The sequence below is a fragment of the Hyla sarda genome, chromosome 6 (genome assembly GCF_029499605.1).
Source record: "Hyla sarda isolate aHylSar1 chromosome 6, aHylSar1.hap1, whole genome shotgun sequence".
In the NCBI taxonomy this organism is placed as follows: domain Eukaryota; kingdom Metazoa; phylum Chordata; class Amphibia; order Anura; family Hylidae; genus Hyla; species Hyla sarda.
In genome coordinates this window covers 104039571-104055750 of record NC_079194.1, presented here as the reverse complement: position 1 = coordinate 104055750, position 16180 = coordinate 104039571, and the positions used below count along the sequence as shown (strand labels likewise).

At 43.9% G+C, this 16180-nt stretch overlaps 1 protein-coding gene across 1 annotated transcript in view; it reads left to right on the top strand.

Moving 5' to 3' along the window:
• Window positions 1-16180, top strand: part of SUCLG2 (succinate-CoA ligase GDP-forming subunit beta) — a 285301-nt gene that overhangs the window by 154253 nt on the left and 114868 nt on the right. Inside the window, exon 9 of the mRNA XM_056524572.1 lies at window positions 10054-10196. Within this exon, the coding sequence (XP_056380547.1) occupies window positions 10054-10196 (143 nt within the window). The remainder of the gene's footprint in view (window positions 1-10053; window positions 10197-16180) is intronic.

Genomic DNA, 16180 nt, shown 5'->3' with positions numbered 1-16180 from the left:
TATGCTAATGGTAAGTTACAGCCTATATTATACCCAGAGCTTTACCCAGAAGACTGATGATTGTAAAAAAAAATAAAAAATAAATGGACTACATATGCACTATAACGTGGGAATATATTACAATATTGGGTCAACCACCTGACATTTATTTTAATTCCCCACTATATGTTGCTAGATTTACACTAGGGGCGGGGGAGATTTATCAATGTCGGTGTGAGGTAGAAATCATTTAAACAATGTCAGTGCTTTCTATGTTTTGAATGTCTGTGCAAAATTTATCAACCGTGTGCAAACTTGTTGATAAATTTTGCTCACAAATAGACATTCCTTCATGTTTCTACCATCTGACACATTGGTACGTGCACTCCTTGGTGTTCTGTATTTGCACAAAATCTGCCTTTGCGCAAAGTTTTAATATCTAAACAAAAAATGTGCAATAGTAAGTTAGTGTGTAAAGCATTTTTGTTTCTACGGTACAGGAGCACTTAGAGGACACAGGAAAATATTCTATCAAAAAAGACGCAATGAAAGTCAATGTGCAAAATTTTGCACAAAAGAATGCACAAGAAAAAGGGGTAAACTAAATGATAAATGTCCCCCTTTGTCCCTATTATTGGTAGGACAATGAGATTTTCATTTTAGAGCAAAGAACATAAACCCATTTTTCAAATCTAATATGTTCATTTGTGGTAACAACTTTAGAATGTTCTTACTTAAAGAGGTATTCTCATCTGAGACATTTAAAGCATAGCAACAGGATAATACGTAAATGTCTGATAGATGCGGCTTCCACCTGAATGGGCAATCTTGATCGCCGGAGGTGGTAAAAAAAATCAGCTGATATATCTGTGTTGGACCCACATCTGCCACTTACTTATGACTTATTCTTTGAATATGCAATAAATGTCCCAGATGGAAATGCTCACACGTACAGTATCCTGCACATTTGATGCTGCAGCATAAAATCAATAAATCTGCAGCTTCGAATCTTGTGCATGAAATATGCACCGGATATTGTATGTGTGATTACACTCTAAGGGTAGGGTCACACAGGGCGAATCTGAAGTGTATTTCACACTGCGGCTGCAGCCAGGTAGCTCTCTGTGTTCGCTTGTGATGGCACATCCACAGTGTGAAATACGCTGCGGATGCGCCGTGTGACCCTACTCTTAGGCAAAGTTTCTACTTGTAATAAGAAAAGCACGTACGTGCACTCCCCGCTCAGCGGAGATTGCTCTGTGTGGAAGTCCGGTTGATGAGATGCTGGGTCACAGCATCGCAGGTAAGTTTCTACTTGGGTTTTTTTTTTTTGTGTGTCCGTTTCTCCAACGAAAAATGCCAAAACGGCCAGATGTTAGCTGTAAATCAATGAAAAATCGCAAAATTCTTTTTCCACTTTGCGTTTTTCAGTTTGGAATTTTTTTTTTATCCTTTGTGCAATTTTTTTTCACTCTCTCTTGGCATTTTTCAGCTCCTTGGCGGTTTGCAAAGTCGCAGCATGTTTAGCCTATGGCGTTTTTTCCCCTGAAATTGTGGTGTCTTTCTCCCATAGAAAAACGACATGGGGATTTTATCTTTGCAGGCAGTTTTTATTCTTTTTTTTTTTTGTACTTTAGCTATCCAAAAAAGGATGTAGATACTTTTTTAATAAAATTTCTTAGGGTACATAAAAAAAAAATTATAATAAGAAAAGCTACTGTAGGGATAGAAAAAACTTTTTTTTAACGAAATTTCTATTTTTTATAACAACATTTTTATAAATTTTTAAGCAGGGAACTGAAAAAGTAGCCAACAATAATAAAAATGTAGAAAGGGGCCATTTAAATGTAAAAATTATATACCGTATATACTCGAGTATAAGCCGACCCGAGTATAAGCCGAGACCCCTAATTTCAACCCAAAATCCCAGGAAAAGTTATTGACTCGAGTATAAGCCTAGGGTGGGAAATACCTCATCCCCCCCTGTCATCATCCAGACCCGTCATTAACATCCTCATCATCATCCCCTTGTCATCATCCCACACATCCCCCCTTCATCATCCCCTTATCATCCCACACATCCCCCCTTCATCATCCCCTTATCATCCCACACATCCCCCCTTCATCATCCCCTTATCATCCCACACATCCCCCCTTCATCATCCCCACCCCCCTTCATCATCCCCACACCCCCCCTTCATCATCCTCTTCTCATCATTCGCCCTCAGTGGTCTTCAACCTGCGGACCTCCAGAGGTTTCAAAACTACAACTCCCAGCAAGCCCGGGCAGCCATCGGCTGTCCGGGCTTGCTGGGAGTTGTAGTTTTGAAACCTCCGGAGGTCCGCAGGTTGAAGACCACTGCGGCCTTCAACATCATCCAGCCCCCTCTCGCCCCCCTTTAGTTCTGTACAGTACTCACCTCCGCTCGGCGCTGGTCCGGTCCTGCAGGGCTGTCCGGTGAGGAGGTGGTCCGGTGAGGAGGTGGTCCGGGCTGCTATCTTCACCGGGGGCGCCTCTTCTCCGCGCTTCCGGCCCGGAATAGAGGCGTTGCCTTGACAATGACGTTGTAGTTAGAAGTACGTTGGCAATGAACGCACCTCTGCGTCGTTGTCACGGCAACGTGACTATTCTGAGGCCGGGCCCGAAGCGCTTAGAAGAGGCCTCCCCGGTGAAGATAGCAGCCCGGAACCACTATCCCACCGGACCACCTCCTCACCGGACAGTCCTGCAGGACCGGACCAGCGCCGAGCGGAGGTGAGTACTCAGAACTAAAGGGGGTGAGAGGGGGCTGGATGATGTTGAAGGCCGCAGTGGTCTTCAACCTGCGGACCTCCGGAGGTTTCAAAACTACAACTCCCAGCAAGCCCGGACAGCCGATGGCTGCCCGGGCTTGCTGGGAGTTGTAGTTTTGAAACCTCTGGAGGTCCGCAGGTTGAAGACCACTGCGGGTGGGGGAGTTCACTCGAGTATAAGCCGAGGGGGGTGTTTTCAGCACGAAAAATCGTGCTGAAAAACTCGGCTTATACTCGAGTATATACGGTATTTTTTATAATTTTGTTAAACTTTTTGTTAGTAGTGTATTGTAATAATGAGGTGAATAAAGTGTGTGTTTTTAACTTTTTTCACCTTTATTTCTTTTTATTAGGTAGTACTACTACTCCCAGCATGGAACAGACAGTTTCATGATGGGAGTAGTAGTACCTGTACTAATTGACAGATCGCCCCGGGTATCACTTGCGATCCTCCTATATAATGTATAGAAGTGGGCAGCACTGCCACTCTTCTCTCGTCCCCTGCATTGCCGTGTGTGTGTGTATATACCGTATTTATCGGCGTATAACACGCACTTTTTAGGCTAAAATTTTTAGCCTAAAGTCTATGTGCGTGTTATACGCCGATACACCCCCAGGAAAGGCAGGGGGAGAGAGGCCGTCGCTGCCCGCTTCTCTCCCCCTGCCTTTCCTGGGGTCTAGAGCCCTGCTGCCGGCCCTTCTCTCCCCCTGGCTATCGGCGCCGCTGCCCGTTCTGTCCCCCTGACTATCTGTGCCGGCGCCCCATTGCCGGCGCCGACAGCCAGGGGGAGAGAAGGGGCAGCGGCACCCATTGCCGGCACCGCTGCCCCGTTGCCTCCCCCCATCCCCGGTGGCATAATTACCTGTTGCCGGGGTCGGGTCCGTGCTGCTTCAGGCCTCCGGCGTGCGTCCCCTGCGTCGTTGCCATGCGCTGCATGACGTCAGTGCGCCGCGCCGTGTAGTGCATAGCAACGACGCAGGGGACGCACGCCGGAGGCCTGAAGCAGCGCGGACCCGACCCCGGCAACAGGTAATTATGCCACCGGGGATGGGGGGTGGCAACGGGGCAGCGGCGTCGGCAATGGGTGCCGCTGCCCCTTCTCTCCCCCTGGCTATTGGCGCCGGCAATGGGGCGCCGGCACAGATAGTCAGGGGGACAGAACGGGCAGCGGCGCCGATAGCCAGGGGGAGAGAAGAGCCGGCAGCAGGGCTCTAGACCCCAGGAAAGGCAGGGGGAAAGAAGCCGGCAGCGACGGCCTCTCTCCCCCTGCCTTTCCTTGGGGTGTATCGGGGTATACACACGCACACACACACGCACCCTCATTTTACCGTGGATATTTGGGTAAAAAACTTTTTTTACCCAAATATCCTTGGTAAAATGAGGGTGCATGTTATAGGCCGGTGCGTGGTATACCCCGATAAATACGGTGTGTGTGTGTATATGTATGTATGTATATATATATATAATATATATATATATATATATATATATATATATATATATATACACACACACACCTATTCATATTTCCCACAGAGAGCTGTGATTGGCCAGATTGTTCCAGCCAATCACAACACTCTGCTGCAAATATGAGTAGGTGTATATATAGATCAGTGCAGGGGACCAGAGAAGAGCGGCCGCCCACCCACATCCGTACATTATACAGAATGATTGCAGCAGTAACTCCTGCTGTGATCTTTCCTTAACTACGGGTACTACTGCTCCCAACATGGAGCACACTCTGCTTCATGCTGGGAGCTGTAGTACCTGCATTAATAGACAGATGGCAACAGGTGTCAGAAGTGACACCCGCTGCAATTTGTCTATTAATGCAGGTACTACAGTTCCCAGCATGGAGCAGAGTGTGCTCCATATTGGGAACAATAGTACCTGCAGTTAAGGAAAGATCACCGCGGGTGTCAATCCTGACACCCGATGCGATCATCCTTCATCCCTGAGATGCAAAGCTGCGTTCACCTGCCCTCCGCATCTCTCCTCTGTACTCCAGCCCTCCGCATCTCTGCTCTGTACTCCGGCTGGCCAGTGATGTGAATAGAATTCATATCACTCATTCATATTTCCTGCTGAGAGTGGGGATTGGCTGCCACCATCCACCCAATCACGACTCTGGGCGGCAAATATGAATCAGTCATGTGAATTCTATTCACATCATGGGCCGGCCGGAGTACAGAGCAGAGATGCGAGCGCAGGAGAAAGCAGCTCTGCATCTCTGCAATAGAAAGGACGATCACATCGGGTGTCAGGAGTGACACCCGGGGTGATCTGTCTATTAGTACATGTACTACTACTCCCAGTATGGAACAGTCTGTTCCATGCTGGAAGTAGTAGTATTACCTAAAAAATGAAGAAAAATTAAGGAAAAAAAATTTGAAAAAAGCTGAAAACACACACACTTTATTCAACACATTATTAAAATACATTACTAATGAAAAGTTTAACAAAATTTTTTAAAAAAAATATATTATTTTTACATTTAAATGGCCCCTTTCTACATTTTTATTATTGTTGGCTACATTTTTAGTTCCCTGCCCCGCCCACCAGCCCACGTAAATTGATTCCTGTTTAAAAATTTATAAAAATTTGGTTATAAAAAATATACATTTTGTTAAATACATTTTTTCCATCCCTACTGCATCCTTTTTATTTTAATTTTATTTTTTGTAATTTTTTTGTACCCAACAAATTTTGAAAAAACGCCAAAGGGGCCAAAAATGCAATTTCCAGTCAAAGGGGAAAATGCAAGAAAACGCCAAACACAACAGAATGCTGGGGCTTTTTTTTTTTTTTTTTTTTTTTTTTGCAGTTTTTGTTTTCTTTCTTTATTTTTCTTTCTTTTATGACACATTTTGCTTTTATATAGCTAATAAAGTTAGTAAAGGAATTATTTACCATATGTCTCCCGTTTCATTATTTATTTATTTTTTTCCTTCTCCTTTTTTTCTCCTTCCTTCATTTCATTTTTTCTCCTTCATTATGATATTCAGTGAACCCTCTGAAAAAGACCACCTAAAATGTAATTATAAAATGTGGTCTTTTTCAACACAGTCATATTGTATGGTAGGCTGTAAATGCAACACACTAAAAGCAGTCTAGATAAGGGGGTAATTTTTTGGAAGCTACATCTCTAAAATAACTTATCTGGGGGTGTAGTGAGAATTTTGACCCCACCGATATATTTCAGAAGTGAGTGCCCCGTAGATGTTGCAGAGTGAAATTTGCAATTTTTACAGATATGCCATTTCAGTATTGTTGTCAACAAGTGAAAAACACACACACTATACATTTTGCCCCTTTTTAAGATATGTTATAGACCCATATGGAAACACACACCTCTGTATGGGAAAACAGTTGTAAATGTTATAAATGATCAATTTCTGCCATGACTCCATGGTTTTTGTTTTTAAAACAGTCACCATTAAAATGTGAAAAAAAAAAAAATGTTATATTGACGTTATCAACTGACCTGCAAAATGAACAGTCATTTATACTACACAGTAAACAACTGCATAAAAAAATGTAAATGAATGATTAAATAAATATTGTGCCATAAAATATAAAACTTGTCCGGCAAAAAGGAAGCTCAGAATGTAGGAATCAAACATTTTTATTTAAAAATAAGAAAAAAGTTGCATCAAAACTGGCAGATGGTTAAAGGGGTACTCCACTGCTCAGCGTTTGGAACAAACTGTTCCAAATGCTGGCGCCGGGAGCTCCCCACTTCCTCAGGACGTCATGTCCCTCCCACTCAATGCAAGTCTGACAGCCGTCACGCCCCCTCCAATAGACTTGCATTGAGGGGGTGGGGCGTGACGTCATTAGGGGGTGGAACTATGACATCACGAGCTCCCGGCTCCAGCGTTTAGAACAGTTTGTTAAAAACGCTGAGCAGCAGAGTACCCCTTAAATTTTTTTTTTACAATGTTTAGATTTTAAAGGCTGTTTCAGTTGCACCTACTATGTGGCTGGTGTATTTCAGCCCCAGGAGATACGAGATGAAAATATGTTCTAATAACTCCACTGTGTTTCTAGTGATGACAATCGTTATTATTATTATTCTTTACCTAAATTGTATAATAAATAGTTAAAACTTTGTAGAAAAGGAGCCCACCTTGCTCTGCCATCTTTTGTGAGGCCTGTAATCTGCACTGTCGGAGGACTCACTAATAGATGTGGTGGAAGACTCTTTCAGACCTACAAATTACTATCATAAGTTGGAATGATAAACAGGGCTTTCCACACACACCAGGCAGTTGTAAAAATAGTGCGACTAGAGCCATCACCGAGCAGGTTATTGTGAAGCATACCTGGAGATTCATCTGCACATCAATTTATACTGGAGCTATTTCATATACATCAAACGCCAAAGGAGATGACAGGCACCGTGAGGGAGGATGGATTCGCCTGTCAATAACCTCTGAATATGTCAATTACAATGAAAGCCAGCAATGCTAAACCTAATTACTATTTACATGGCTGCTGAGGAGGACGACCAACGTGTAAACATCTCCCTGTGTTCTGCCTTTTTCTTCTCGTCTTTGTGCAGCTTGAAAGTCTTAGTCGCCAATATGTCCCTTATGCCACGTGCTTCTTTATAGTTTATTGATCACGGTTAATACAAAGTGGATGTATCCTGCAGTGCTATACAGAGGATATGCTTCTTCTTAGGCCAACTATTTAAAGGGGTATTCTGCCTTTTACACTGTCTCTTTATTAAAAGGACCATCGAAATGTGGTTGACCTGTCCTGCAGCTTGAGCCCCCAGTTATCAGGTGTAAGCTTTTTAGTTCTACAGCATAATAAAGTGTAATGTATCTAGTATTCTGATCTTGTTATTTGCATGACCAAAGATAAATATAAAATAAAACCTTGTTTAATCTCCTGACCGCTGCCACACTAGGTGCCAAGGTGGTGGGCTCTTCTGGTTAGATGTATGAAGATCCCTTTATCCCATTATCAAGCCCCTCCTCTCATCTATCAGTGACAGCTCTAGCAACTTGCTGAATATACGCGAGCGCTGTTATAGGTGAGAAGAGGGGTGGCTTTTAAATCTTTTAACTTAAAAATCCCGCTCCTAGGCACTGAATTTAGCGGCGGGATTAAGCAACATTCTCCCCTTCGCAAATTACTGACAGTCTCCCTGAAATGTCTTCAATCAGGGCACATACAATACACCCTTATACCATTTTAGTAGGAAAGATGTCCTAATGGCCGATACTGTGACAGCACTGCTACAAAACCCATATGTGAGCACAGCCTCTGGTCTCTGAAGAATGCAGTAATAATATCTCACATATCTCATTACATGTGCTTTGCATTCTTCCACCAGGATTTGTGGGAAATTTAAAGGGGTTCTCCACCATAATGTAATTTTAGTATGTACCTGGCAGACAGTAATGGACATGCTTAGGAAGGATACATGCTTGTCTTGGGGCTAAACGGCTGTGTTGTGAGATTGCCATAACACTGTGACTAGCTTTTGTTGAACTGGGTATTTCCTGTTCGATTTAGTTCTCAAACTACAAATCGCATAGTTTCATGTTTGTAAGCTTGAGGTCACTTTCCTCCCTCCCACACATCAGTCACCCCACCCAATGAAACACAAAGGAGTTGCATTCCATTCAAAAGACAAGTGTTTTCTAACCAGGGTGCCTACAGCTGCTGCAAAATTGGCTCTCTCCCACCCAGCAGTCGTTCCACCAATTGAACCAGACAGGCTTCCTTTGCAAACCTGACTAGTGACGTCATGTCTCGACGCACTGCAACCTGGGAAAACCCGCAACCTGAGTAATTTTGAATGCTGTTAAAAATAATAAATATTGGGGCGAAAATCACATAAGAATTGTGAGACCACCGTCACAATCGGATAAATACACTATATTATGAACTAGACTAACTTAACAGCCCCTGTAGCATAGTCAAATAAAAAATAAAAAAAATAAAAAAACTGGAATACCCCAAAGTTTTTGCAAAGATATTACATTTTGGCGTGTAAAGGAAATAAAGTGGCCTGAAATCTCACATATTGTAAAGTAACACAAATGAGTGTTAAAAACGTGGTAAGAAAAGGCACAATTAATATAACTGTATCAAACATTATGCAGATTTTATGTCCCCAGTACCTAGTGGAGACCTAGGAACATACATAAAATAAATGCAAGCTTCTTGCCAGGGCTCTACCCAGCCGCAGTGGTTTCCCAATTTAGACAAGATTGTATTTTATCATAAAATGTTTAAATTAAAATCTTTTCCACATATTAAAATTGACCAGTTTCCTTATTCCATATAAACCTACATGTTGTGGGTCTTGCCATTGTTAGGAGCCCTGCTTGCTTTGAGTGAATGACAATTATTCAGTTTAGGTTTTTGAATCCTATCCAGCTGAACTAGGTCCATTTACATCTACAACCCTATGTCAAGAGATCCTATTCAGTGACAGCAACAACAATAACCCAGATTTATCAATCTGCCTGACACCAAAATGGTCTGATTTTCCTATAGCAACCAGTCAAGCTCCGCTTTTATATCTTCATGAGCTCTGGTAAAATAAAAGCTAAGCTGTAACCAGTTGCGATGCATAAATCAGACAGGTTGATAATTCTGGGCCAATTTCTATTTGCTTGCTTAGATTAGAATGCTTTAGGGTACGTTCACACGCACGGATTTTCACAGCGTATTTAGCTGCGGATCCGCTGGTGAAGGCCCCGCTCTATGCTGGCTTTATATGTGCCTGCTGGTAGCAGCAATACGCCGCTAGCAGCAGATACAGTGCAGCAATGTGCGCGGCATACTCGCACACCGCAGCCGCTCTCCCTGCTCTGAGCTAGGCAGAGAGCTCCCGCGATGTGAGTGTATACTGTGACTCGCACATCGCAGTGTGTCTGCTGGTAGCGGTGTATTGCCGCTACGAGCAGGCACATGTAAAGCCAGCATAGAGCGGGCCTTCACCAGCAGATTTGCATCGTACCCTTATAATTCCCCAAATGACCAATTTTGATCTAGTTCCTTTCTTCTTTCCTCCAGTATTAATCCAGTCATTGATAACACTATTCGCCATGCATGGTATTTTTTCCATTCTTTATCTACTGTAAGCAGCCAACAGTGCAATATTTTTTATTTGTAATATTTTGCCTAATACTACAGACACATGTTGTTTGATCAATGAAGTATTTTAATTTCCTAGTAAATGTCCCTTTCTATTTAATTATTGGAATATTGGCTATATAATTTGCTTACATATATCATTTTTTTTTGTTCTTCAGTAAATGGGGCTGGTCTTGCAATGGCTACGTGTGACATCATTGACCTTCATGGGGGAAAGCCTGCAAACTTCCTTGATCTTGGCGGTGGTGTGAAAGAGTCTCAAGTCTATCAGGCCTTCAAGCTGCTCACTGCAGACCCCAAGGTAACCTGGTGAATTAAAGAGCTTGAGAATTAACTAGTAGTTTGGTGAACCGTAGACCTCACTCTGTTCAAATACCTGATGTATGAAGTAAGGAGCTCAGTAAATTATCAGTCTAATATAAATCTATTAATGATAACCAAGTTCATGTACAGGCTTCACAGTAAAAACTAATACCTGCTGTGACCTTACTATATTATCATGTCTTATCCCTTAAAAGAACCATGTATGTGCATCTAGCTGCGATTTTTCTTTGATCGATGTCCACTACCACACTTGATATTGTTAGTCCTTTGGACTTATGGATTTTCACTGCCCAAGCCAGGATACCGTATATACTCGAGTATAAGCAGAGTTTTTCAGCGCGATTTTTCGTGCTTTCTGGGAGTTGTAGTTTTGAAACCTCTGGAGGTCCGCAGGTTGAAGACCACTGCGCCCTTCAACATCACCCCCCACCCCCTTTAGTTTTCTACTCACCTCCGCTCGGTGGGTCGTTAGGGTGCGCTGGTCCGGTGCTGCAGGACTGCCCTGTGGGGAGGTCGTCCGGTGGGATAGTCGTTCCGGGCTGTCCATTTTCACCGGGGGGGCCTCTTCTCCGCGCTTCGGGCCCAGCCCCGGAATAGTCACGTTGCCTTGATGACGACGCATAGGGACGTTCATCCGGACGACCTCCCCACCGGACAGTCCTGCAGCACCGGACCAGCGCACCCTAACGTCCCGCCGAGCGGAGGTGAGTACAGAACTAAAGGGGGTGAGAGGGGGGGGGGTGGTGCTGGATGATGTCGAAGGCCACAGTGGTCTTCAACCTGCGGACCTCCAGATGTTTCAAAACTACAACTCCCAGCAAGCCCGGACAGCAGATGGGACTTGTTGTTATCTGGAGGTCCGCAGGTTGAAGACCACTGTATCAGACATTGACAAGCGGTGATGAGGAAGGGGGTGGGGGGGCTGATGACGTGTTGATGATAACAAGGGGATGATGAAGGGGGTGTGTGGGATGATGACAAGGGGATGATGAAGGGGGGGGGGTGTGGGATGATGACAAGGAGATGATGAAGGGGGGGTGTGTGGGATGATGACAAGGGGATGATGAAGGGGGGGTGGGATGATGACAAGGGGATGATGAAGGGGGGCGGGGGTGTGGGATAATGACAAGGGGATGATGAAGGGGGGGTGTGTGGGATAATGACAAGGGGATGATGAAGGGGGGGTGTGGGATGATGACAAGGGGATGATGAAGGGGTGGGGGGTGTGGGATGATGACAAGGGGATGATGAAGGGGGGGGTGTGGGATGATGACAGGGGGATGATGAAGGGGGGGTGGGATGATGACAGGCGGTGATAATGAAGGGGGTCTGGATGATGACAGGGGGATGATGTATTTCCCACCCTAGGCTTATACTAGAGTCAATAACATTTCCTGGAATTTTGGGGTGAAATTAGGGGCCTCGGCTTATATTCGGGTCGGCTTATACTCGAGTATATACGGAAGGTGGAAAGTGGCAAAAAGTTTTTCCATTAACTGTCTCGAATAAGTTATAACTTATACTTCTACTTATAATTTTATTTCCTAAATGCAAAGGTAAAAATAGCCTTGATGTTCATTGACACTGGTAGATCCAAACCCCAGTGAACCTGTGCACTGATCTGCCTTATTTTCTTTAGTAAAATAGTAGAAAGGAGTCTAGATGATCCTTGTAATTGGTCCCAGTGTGCGGTGTAATTGATTATGAGTTGTGTGCAGATAAATCATCTCCCCGAGTTACAGAAGAAATAAAACATTAATCTAATTAGTGGCCCATCTATGCAGAAAACTAGAATTTACTGCGCATTCTGTGTCTAGCATTTGTCCTATGATAAATGGTGTGAGGCGCAGAAGAGTACTTGTCTGGATCTTTATGATGGTGAATTCCAATCTGGCTGTGTTCTCCAACCTGTGGATTTTTGGTTGCGGCTGTAAGGGCATAATGAGAGTTGTAGTTTTGCAACAGCGGAAGAGCCACAGGTTGGTGGAACATTGACCTAGAGTATTCATTGTTACTCTACACAGGTGTCGTCATACTTGTAAATCCATTGCTTTATTTTTACATTAGTCTTTGCTTGCAAAAAACAGCCGCCACTCCTGGAGCTTTAAATGGGCACTGTCATGAAAACAAAAAATTGATATGTTGCAGTACTTAAGTACTACAACATATCTCTAATATAGTTTAATTAAAAAAAAGTGATTTTAAAACAGTTTAAAATCACTTTTAAATTCGGCCACTAGGGGTCGCCCTCCTAGTGGCCGAATGCATTCTGCAGTGACGTCACTACAGAATTTTGACTCATTTCAGCCTGGCAAATGAGTCGAAATTCATTCACTGCGTGCTGGCTTCCTGTCTGTCAATCAAACAGGCAGGAAGCCAGCGCAGTAAAGTCCAGGAGCAGTCGCCCTGGCCGCAGCAGGCACGCAGCCTGTACCTCAGCCCAGTTGGAGTCTGCACTCTCTCTGCAGACTCCGGTAGCTGAATTGGATTCCCCGACACGTCCTGCATCCGGATTCCCCGTTTCTCCGCAGCTCGCAGCGCAGAGTTCGCGGTCCCGGCTTCTTCTGCCCATCTGAGCGACCGGAGGTGGGGGCAGGAGGTTGGTATGAATGGGTGCCTCCAGTTGTTTCCCCACTACAATTGCCAGCATGCCCTGTAAGCCAATAGATGTCAGGGCATGCTGGGAGTTGTAGTTGTGAAACAGCTGGAGGCACCCTGTTAGAACTAAGGGCGGAAGTCGCCTGCAGCAGGCATCAGTGACGTGGTGCCTGCTGGGGAAGTCTGCCTGGTAGTGAGCACACTACCAGGCAGACAAAATGGCATTTATTAGTCAATAAATATAAAAATAAAGGCAGGGAGGTGGTTAGGGATAGAAGGGCAATAGGCAGGGACAGAAAGAAAAAAAGGAGGGTTGGTGGGAGCTACCCTTTAACATAAATCACTGCAGTGTATCACTCTCAACAAAGTTTGAACTATAAGCATAAAGTAATAATTCACAACATCTATGTGGCTATTTTGCGGTTTCCCTTAATGGTTCTTTTGCATCCTCTGTTCATACCTGCTGAATGCTGTAATGGTGCATTCCCTTGTAGTCACAGTCCACACCTTTCCAAAGGAACAACAATAGTATGTACCTTGTAGTATCCACAGAAAGTGCTTTGCATACAATATTACAAACAAGCATTTAAATAAATGTGCATAAATTAATAGTACAAATGAATATAAGAAGCTTTTATATATATGTTATTAGACAAAAATGCTTCTTTGCCTGTTATCAAACTTTCACCTTTCCCTCCCTCCTGCTGTTTACATCTTCATATTTAAAATCAGCTTTGTCCTGTGTCTACAAGAAAAGCAATTCAAGTCTATGCAGGATGGAGGAAGGATCGCCGCTCTTGGAAAATGGCAAATTAGTGATGAAGCCTACAAAGTAGAAATCTGCTAAAAATGCCATATACAAGTTATATAAAGGCCAGAAATAGTGCTGCTCCTCATGTACATACACAGGACAGCTTATCCTGAAAAGTCATCCTGAGGTACGCTTTATGTGTTGTGCAGAATATTTCTAAAAGGTATTTTCAAATCTCACATAAGTCTAAGATGATTTGCTTATCACAAGGCCTATCACTATCACACCTCTTTGAAGCACACCAAAGTTGTCCTAGTAGCTTTAGGCATAAGGAGTATTTTGGGATTACTGGTTGGAGGGGAATTGAGTGAAAGCTTCAGTGTCCAAACCACCTTGCTGCTGATTGGGTTATCATGGTAATATGTATTACTGTGGATACCCTATGGTTATAGGTGACACCTCAGAAAGAGAAGGTCTACCTTGTGAACCTTGAATTTAACAAGCCTAACATTGCAGTAGTGGTCTACTCACAGATGATATGAAAATTCTTCCAAGCTGGACCTTGCTTTAAATTTTATTTCTCAAGGGGTTAACTTTTTTCTTACTTTGCAAAAGAGCCTATTTTGTTTACTGCCAATAACATTGGTTATGTCTTGTGGTCTAATCCCAAGAAATCCAGAGTCCCCGCTATGGTCTGCTAATAGAATTACATATCTTGAATCCTAGTACTGGTAAAGTGGTGTCGGAGCCTGCCCGGCCCTAGTGATCTTGTCGGTCTCCTGCCTATGTATCTGAATTCTCTGCATTATCTACAGCTAGCATGGGTGAAATCCTGTGAGAAGCAGAGTCTCTGCCTGCCGGTCTCAATGCTCCATAAGGCTTCTCACAGTGTCCTAGGTTAATTATTTTATTTTCAGCTTATCAGGGAGGTATTTTCTCTTCCTTCCTATTAATCGCTATCACAGCCAATGCACCTTTTCCCCAGCTTCTCTCCTCAATTAAAGCAAAGACAAAATTGTTTCTGAGCAAACATCTGTGGCAGCGTCAGAATAATTGGAGACCTCGCCGTACTTCTGTAAACAGCCTCTAATTAACACATTTAAAAGTTGAACTCGTTATACGGAAGGTTAAACGCATTTATTGAATTTTTCCAGCTTGCAGCGGCTGCTTAATAACGCTTGTGGGTTTCATAGACTAAAATAAAAAAAATCCTAAGTCCTAATCACTCACACAGTCATTGTTTAGGGTTGAGTCTCACTTGGCTAAAAGATGATTGAGTAACTGGCAGTGATACGAATACAACTGAAGACCGACCATCACCACCTCCATGCAAACACCTCTATTGTGAGAAAGAGTAGTTGCATTTAATTGTTCCATTTTGTCTCTGTAAAAACATATTTTCCATATTTTACTTTGGTGGCTTTCTTTTGTATGTGGAGTGATTCCTACTTAAGAGTTATCAGCCACATACACTGCTCAAAAAAATAAAGGGAACACTAAGATAACACATCCTAGATCTGAATGAATGAACTAATCGTATGAAATATGTTCGTCTTTACATAGTTGAATGTGCTGACAACAAACAAAACAGAAAAATTATCAATGGAAATCAAATTTGTCAACCCATGGAGGTCTGGATATGGAGTCACACTCAAAATCAAAATGGAAAACCACACTACAGGCTGATCCAACTTTGATGTAATGTCCTTAAAACAAGTCAAAATGAGGCTCAGTAGTGTGTGTGGCCTCCACGTGCCCGTATGACCTCCCTACAATGCCTGGGCATGCTCCTGATGAGGTGGTCTCCGGAGGGATGTCCTCCCAGACTTGGACTTAAGCACCCGCCAACTCCTGGACAGTCTGCGGTGCAACTTGGCATTGGTGGGTTGAGCGAGACATGATGTCCCAGATGTGCTAAATCGGATTCAGGTCTGGGGAATGGGCAGGCCAGTCAATAGCATCAATGCCTTCCTCTTGCATGAACTGCTGATACACTCCAGCCGCATGAGGTGTAGCATTGTCTTGCATTAGGAGGAACTGAGGGCCAATTGCACCAGCATATGGTCTCACAAGGTGTCTGAATATCTGATCTCGGTACCTAATGGCAGTCAGGCTACCTCTTGCAAGCACATGGAGGGCTTTGCGGCCCCCCAAAGAAATTTCACCCCACACCATTACTGACCCACCGCCAAAACGGTCATGCTGGAGGATGTTGCAGGCAGCAGAACGTTCTCCACGGCATCTCCAGACTCTGTCACATCTGTCAAATGTGCTCAGTGTGAACCTGCTTTCATCTGTGAAGAGCACAGGGCGCCAGTGGCGAATTTTCCAATCTTAGTGTTCTCTGGCAAATGGCAAACGTCTTGCACTGTGTTGTGCTGTAATTACAACCCCCACCTGTGAATGTCGGACCCTCATACCACCCTCATGGAGTCTTTCTGACTTTTTGAGTGGACACATGCACATTTGTGGCCTGCTGGAGGTCATTTTGCAGGGTTCTGGCAGTGCTCCTCCTTGCACAAAGGCGGAGGTAGGGGTCCTGCTGCTGCATGTCTCCTGATTGATGTACTAGCCTGTCTCCTGGTAGCACTCTGGACACTACGTTGACATAC